Source organism: Grammomys surdaster, unplaced genomic scaffold (assembly GCF_004785775.1).
Source record: "Grammomys surdaster isolate TR1022 unplaced genomic scaffold, NIH_TR_1.0 210, whole genome shotgun sequence".
Taxonomy (NCBI): domain Eukaryota; kingdom Metazoa; phylum Chordata; class Mammalia; order Rodentia; family Muridae; genus Grammomys; species Grammomys surdaster.
In genome coordinates, this window is record NW_021604655.1 from 297,721 (window position 1) to 305,247 (window position 7,527).

General features: G+C 43.5%; 1 protein-coding gene across 2 annotated transcripts in view; it reads left to right on the forward strand.

Annotated features, from left to right (window-relative positions):
• Positions 1 to 1,046: 1,046 nt before the first annotated feature.
• Noxred1 (NADP dependent oxidoreductase domain containing 1) overlaps positions 1,047 to 7,527 on the forward strand; it is a 22,818-nt gene continuing 16,337 nt past the window's right edge. For both annotated transcript variants that reach the window (XM_028771920.1, XM_028771919.1), the window contains exons 1-2: positions 1,047 to 1,353; positions 3,852 to 4,029. In XM_028771920.1, coding sequence (XP_028627753.1) covers positions 3,869 to 4,029 — 161 coding nt within the window. In that variant the 5' untranslated portion in view covers positions 1,047 to 1,353; positions 3,852 to 3,868. The remainder of the gene's footprint in view (positions 1,354 to 3,851; positions 4,030 to 7,527) is intronic.

Genomic DNA, 7,527 nt, shown 5'->3' on the forward strand with positions numbered 1-7,527 from the left:
ATATCAGTGCTAGGAAGAGGGCCCATATCTGTGGATCCATCTTCATCTGTAGAGAAACAGGACCAGAGTCTGTGACAAGTGGGTGAAGGAGAAGGAAAACAGGTAATGTATACAGCACACAGCATGCTCTAGGCTAAGACTCTACTTAGCTAGAGGCAGTCTGAGCTGCAGGTAACATTTAGCACTGTCTAAAGGCACTTTTTACTGCCAAACTTGGGAGTGTGTTGGTAAATATCCTGTTATGCACAGGACAGGCCCCCACAGCAAGAATTACCCTGCTGAAAACAGTAACAGCAGTGTTTAATCCTGCTTTAGAGATGGGTCCTTGAGTAAAAGTGCTCACCACCAAGTCTGAAGACCTGAATTTGATCATTAGACTGCACCATTGTAGAAGTTGAGAGCTAACTCATAAATTGTCTTTTGACTTTCACATGTCTATACACACACTCTGCATACAGAAGTAAAAGATTAAAGGGATCTTTTGCATCTTGTAGTCATCTACAGTTCCAAGTAGCCTCACACTTACTTTCCTCAGTGTCATTTCTTACTGTTGAAGAAGTGGGTTTAATGTGCCATCATATCAGACTTAGTAGAGAGGCAGACCCACTAGGGGTGCAGATAGTTATCTATCCAACCTCCTGGTATCCTTTGTTACAGGGATTTGACGTGAGTCAAGATGGCAGCTAACAGTCTGTATAAAGTGGTTGCTTTTGTGTCTGGTCATAGACTGACTTTTACAAGGAGGGACGTGAGGAAGGGAAGATAGCTGTAAAGTGAGGAACACACGCATGGCTTGGCTAGAACCGAGAGTTACTGTCTTAGGGCTACTAGTGTTGTGATGAAACACCGTGACCAAAGCAAACTGGGAAGGAAAGGGTTTATTTAGATTATACTTCCATATCACTGTTCAGCAATGACGTCAGGACAGGAACTGAAACGGCAGGGTCCTGGAGGCAGGAGCTGATGCAGAGTTCATGGAGGAGCACAGCTTACTGGTTTGCTCCTCATGATTTGCTCAGCCTGCTTATAGAACCCAAGACCATCAACCTAAGGATGGCACCACCCACAATGGGCTGGGTCATCTCCCATCAATCACTTCTTAAGAAAATGCCTTACAGCTGAGTCTTATGGTTCCCTCCCTTCAGATAACTCTTAACTTATGTCAAGTTTAAACCACCCAGCACAGTTACAGACTAGAATGCCTGCCTGCAACCTCAGTAGAGTACTGTTCTGCAGGAGCAGTTGGTGGTCTTTGCCATGGCCTGGCCCAGGAGTGAGTCCCTACAGGAGGATCAGGAACAGGTGGAGCAGTCACAGGTTTAGCTGCTGAACTACACCAAGGCAACCAACCAGGTAAGTAAGGATGTGGCATTGCAAGCCAAAACAGGAACTGGTGGTTATTTCATTTCCACATTCTAGATTCTTCGCAACATTATCCCTTGTGGTTCTTTCTTAACTAGAAGGGATTCTGGAAAGCATTTTGGTCTAACCAAGTTGCCATGTTACAAAGCTGTAACAGTGAATCCCCGTTTTTGAGAACGTACAAATATGTGTCTAGAATTGATGTCTGCAGCATGCTGTATTAGTCATGTAGGTCTGGCAGGTTTTGAGTTCCTCTTTCCTTTAGAACAGGAAATATCACTTGCAAGAGTAGAATGTGACTTCCTACTATGTCACGTTCCTTTAAGAGGGGACTAGAGAAGCCAAACATAAAAGGTGACATGGTACAATTTATGTTTTATGAATTATCTGGAATACATAAATCTGTACGTAGGAATCAATAGTGGTTCCAGAAGGTTGGGAGAGGAGAGGAATGGGGAGTCAATGCTTAATGCAAGTAGGATTTCTTTTTGTGGGTATAAAAATGAGATAGAGCTGAAGAGAGGGCTCAGTGATTTAGAGCACTGACTGCTTGTGATGGTTTGTATATGCTTGGCTCAGGGAGTGGCACTATTAGGTGAGGCCTTGTTGAAGTAGGTGTATCACTGTGGGCATGGGCTTTAAAATCCTTGTCCTAGCTGCCTGGGAGCCAGTCTTCTCCTGTTTGATCTTTGGAATGAAATGTAGAACTCTTAGCTCCTCCTGCGCCATGCCTGCCAGGATGCTGCCATGCTCCCTCCCACCTTAATGATAATAAACTGGAGCTCTGAACCTGAATGCAACCCCCAATGAAATGTCCTTATAAGAGTTGCCTTGGTCATGGTGTCTGTTCACAGCAGTAAAACCCTAAGACACTGCTTTTTCAGAGGTCCTGAGTTCAATTCCCACCAACCACATGGTGACTCACAACCATCTGTAATGGGATCCGATGCCCTCTTCTGATGTGTCTGAAGACAGAGACAGTGTACTTATATAAATAAAATAAATGAATCTTAGGGAAAAAGTGAGATAGTCACACAACATTCTAAATGTACTACTGAATCATTCATTTTCAAATGAATAATTTTATGTTACATGAATTTCACCACCTTTTTTTAACCTGAAGAGATGTAGAAACCGAGTAGTTTTAAACTTAGAGTTCAGCCTCAATAGCTACAAGACTGATTATTGACTGTAAAGAGAAAGGGTAGTACGAAGGGCTAGAGTAGCCGTGAGGTAGGAGTGCTTGCCTAGCCCCTGCAAGGCTTTGGGTTCAGCCCTCAACACCGCAAGCTTCCTTTAGAGTGTTATAGTACATCTCTCTTATCTCAGCTTCATAGGACACTGAATCATTGAATGAGTCACTGTTTCAGGCAGGGGCTGGCGGTATTACCCAGCATGCATAGGTCCTGGTCCAGTCCTAGGTACTACAGGGGAAAAACATTAAGTAAGTGTCTGGGTTTATTGTTAGTTTGCTATGGGGTGTGTGTGTGTGTGTGTGTGTACGCACGCACTCGTGCGAGACAGAGACAGAGGATGCAACACAACAACGTTTGTGGAGGATTCTCTTTTTCCCCTTTAGGTCTTTAGGTAGGTTTTGGAAATTGAACTCAGGTCAATAGGCTTGCTTGTAAAGCACCTTTACCCACTTAGCATCTCACAGCTTCTGTCAATTTCTTTTTTTAAAGCACTACTAAGATCTATATGATACTCCATCTGCAGGAGAATATAGAAATATTCTATAGGAAAAACAAGTCCCACCCTGGCCTGGTTTAGCATTCCTACAATAAAAGGAACCATGTCCTCCTGGCATCCAGGCCAGGCAAGTTTGTAGGCATGTTTTGTCCCTTTAAGACCAGAGGCGAGAATGAATGGGTTGCTAAGGAGTCATAAAGACAACTCTCTTGGGTGGCTCTTTCCTTCTGTAATTTCCACCTGCCCAGACCAGAAGTCCTGAGGAGTAAAAGCATGTCTCTGTAGTGAGAGATGTGTCTAGACTTAGTTTTTAGGCTCAGAGTGTCCATGCTGTAGGTTAGGGATCGGTGATACCCAGATTGGGCTCTTTTCTGCCCTACAGGGAACACAGAGTTTACCAGAAGTGAAGGTTTCCCTTGAAATGAAATCCTGTGTGATCAGCAATATTTCCGAAGTTCAAGCACTAGAAGGGAAAAGCTCCCAGCTAAGGACACCCCTGGAACGTGTTGCTCTCATAACTCCTGCTGAAAAATGTACCTGTAGTCAGTACAGATAAATATTACTGTGACTTCCTTTTTAGGTTTCATGAATCCCGGAAACTGATTAGGAAGTAATTAGGAAACCTCTGTGGCCCCACTCCAACAGAGCTGTGAACTCCCAAGTTCAGAATCTGGGAGGAGAATGGTGCTGAAGCCCCTCACCATGAGAACTCATGAGCTAGTCACACACACCACCATACTTAAGCCCTTCTGTTCTCCAGAACTGGGAGTCATGTTGTTCGGTGTCTGTTACTGCAGGAACTGGAGCTTTGGAAATGGAAGTGGATATGCTAGAAGACCTTGAGTCTCTGAAGTTTGAGTATGGGATTCCAGAAGAAGAACGATACTGGCTGTATTTACAGGGCCGTTATCGGGGATTGATGATCAAGGGCTGTGCTCATGCAGCTTTCTTTTGCAAAATGTTCTCTGCTTTGAGGTAAGCTACTTGAAGAAGAGAGACAAGCATCACTGTTCGGAACTCGAGGGACTTGTGCTGTTTATATTAGAGGTTCAATATGGGGGGAGAATTGTTTATCTACCTTTCCCAATCCACATTCTGTCACTTCTGGTCTGAAATGACCAGCAAAATCCATACAAGGGTGTCTTGCGTGTACATAGTAAAGTTGGACTAGTGTGATTTCTACTAAGATGGCGGAGTTGTGGGGAAAATTTAAAAAGGCCGCCAGAGCGGCGCAAGCCCCAGAGGGGCTTCCGCTGCCATGGCGGGTCCCAGATTAGGGAAGAAGATCCTATGGTTCCAGTGGCCTGAGGACCTTGGCGGCGGCAGGCCCCAGTAACACAAAGAAGTCCTTAGTTCCAAAAAGGTTTATTGTCATGACGGATAATAGATGGATCTAGGCGTACGCCCCCAAAAACTCAGGGCAGTCCCGAGTTATACAGGGAGGGAGAAGAGGGGGAGGATTGGGGGAGGATCTGGGGGGAGGCATGTTTAATTTGCTCTGCCCTCTGGCCTTCATTAGTATGTAAATCCCTAGGGCCTGAGGCCTATAGCCTGGCCTATGTGACTCTATGGAGATCTATGTAACTGCTTTTAGGATCTTGGATGATGGGAGGGACCGAACTCCTGCCGGTTCTCACGCAGAATTCCACAGAGAATCTCGGGGTTCTAGGTACCTGCTCAACCATGACCCAGGATACCCTTACGCAGTCCCACACGGAATGATTTATTTCATTCATTTATTCATGCATTTACTCTCCCAAACTACCAGCTTGCCTTCCTTCCACAGCACTAATGACCAGTCATTATTACTGTTGCTTCAAAAAGAGGCAGTTACTTTTTCAGAGAGTGACCTAACTAACAGTGGCTGACAGGAAAGCTACGTGGCACTTTGCTGTTCCTACAAGCCAGATAACTTGCTTGAAACCAGGCCAGGTGGTGGTAGGTAGCTCATGCCTTTAATCCCAACACTTGAGAGGCAGAGGCAGATGGATCTCTAAATTCCAGGCCAGCCTGCTCTACAGAGGAATTCTAGAATAGTCACAGCTGCACAGAGAAACACTATCTCAAAAACAAAAACAAACAAACAAACAAACAAACAAAAAATCAGAACATCAACAAGGGGCTCAGTGGTTAAGAGCACTGGCTGATCTTTCAGAGGTCTTGAGTTCAATTCCCAGCAACCACATGGTGGCTCACAACCATCTATAATGAGATCTGATGCCTTCTGTCATGCAGGCATACATGCAGAGAACTCAAAATTTTAAAAAATCTTAAAAAACTAAATAAAAACATAAACAAAACTGACAAACCCTTATCTAAACTAAAAAAAAATAAACCAAGTAACAATCAGACATGGAAGAGAAGTGGCTCAGGAAAGGATTGTCAAGGCTGGAGAGATGGCTCAGCAAAAAAAAAAAAAAAAAAAAAAAAAATATCTTAACACTTGTAAAGACTAATCATAAAGGCAAAAACAAACAAACAAACAAACAAACAAACAGACCTTTAACCAGTAAGGAGATTGAATTGGTAATCAAAACTTCCTAACCAAGAAAGTCCCAGACCAGATAGCTTAAACCTTGAAGAATTAATGATTTTGGCCCAGGGAGATGATTCGGCAGGTGAAGTACTGCTGAGTTGAGTTCAGATCCACAGTAATCAAGTAAATGTGAAATACAAGTGTGCCTGGCACCCTGCCTGTTATCTCTGCTTCCAAGAGACATAGGCAATGTGGTAATTTGAATGATAGTGGACCCAATAGGCTCACAGGGAGTGGCATTATTAGAAGATAAGGCCTTGTAGGTGTGGCTTTGCTGAGTCTCTGGGGTTGGGCTTTATGGTCTCAAATGCTCAAGCCAGGCCCAGTGTGGCATTCTTTTCCTGATGTCTGTGGATCTGGGTGTAGAACTCTCAGCTCCTTCTCCAACACCATGTCTGCCTGCATGCTGCCATGCTTCCCAACATGATGATAATGGGCTAAACCTCTGAACTGTAAGCCAGCCCCAATTAAAGGCTTCCCTTTCTAAGAGTTGCTGTGGTCATAGTGTCTCTTCTCAGCAACAGAAACCCTAACTAAGACAGACAGTAAGGTGGCTTACCTGACTGCACAAATCATGGGTTCTGGGATCAGTCAGAGATTTTCTCCCATTAAGGCGAAGATCAATCAAGGAAGATACCCAACATCAACTTTGATGCAGCATGCAGGAAAAAAAAAATAACAATTCCTTTCAAACTCTAGCAAAAAAAAAATGAAAGAAGAGGGAACATTTACAAACTCATTTTAGAGGCCAGCATTACCTTAATACTGAAATCAAGGATACTGTGAGAAAGGTACCAATCAGTATCCTTCATGGTTGAGTATTGATGTGAAAATAGTCAACAAAATACTAGCTAGCCGAAATCAAGATTACATTAAATGATTATGTACCGCTCCGCAGTGGTGGCACACTCCTTTAATCCCAGCACTCAGGAGGCAGAGGCAGGTAGATCTATCTCTGTGAGTCTATAGATCTATGGTCTACAGAGAGAGCTCCAGGACAGCCAGGGTTGTTACACAAGAAACCTGGTCTCAAAAAAACAAGTCATTAGATAGATAGATAGATAGATAGATAGATAGATAGATAGATGCTAGATAGAACCAATAAATAAATAAATAAATAAATAAATAAATAATAGGAAAAAAGGTTTTGTACCATGAACAAGTGGAATTTACTCCTGGAATGCAAGGATGTTTCAACATGCAAAATCAGTCAATGTGTAATACATTGATGTCTGGAAGGTCGACTGATTTCTTTAATCCAAGTTTTTGTTTCCAGTGATGAAAGAATTTATCACTGGAAGACTAGGAAGCAAAGATTGATTTGGAAGAGGAAGTACTTGAGAAAATGTGTAGGCCTGGTAGGCAGCCTCCCGTGTGAGAACCATACAGGGAGCTGATACCCGGCTGTTCCTTACAGACTTAAGATATCAGCAAGAGGGGAACGTTTATACAAATCATTTGACTAGGTCCCCCTTTTATGATACTTAACTCATATAACCTTTCCTGGGGTGTACTACTGTGTCTCCCAGCTTACCATTTTTATTATAACATACAGGTGATGGCTAATCTTGGTTGCCTGCTGGGCATCCTGTGAGGTATTATCCTAATCAAATGATTTGAAGCAGGAAGACCCACCCTGCACCTGGGCCACACCTGGTGGTTGTGCTCAGAGGGACTCTTTGCTTTTTGTCTGATTGCCCTCGTTCTCAGTTTGTTCATCCTGATGCTGTTGCCAGTATTTAAATCCAACTTCTTCAGGATTCCGATGTAGACTGAAGACCAATGGCTCAGCAGGAATCCTCTCCAGTGTCTGATTGGACTGTGGAGATAATGCATGGATATCTTAAATTCTCAGCCTTTCTGTTATGAGAGCCATTGTTGGACTACCAAGACCACATTCTGTAAACTAGTCTAATAAGTCACACATGTGCATGGGC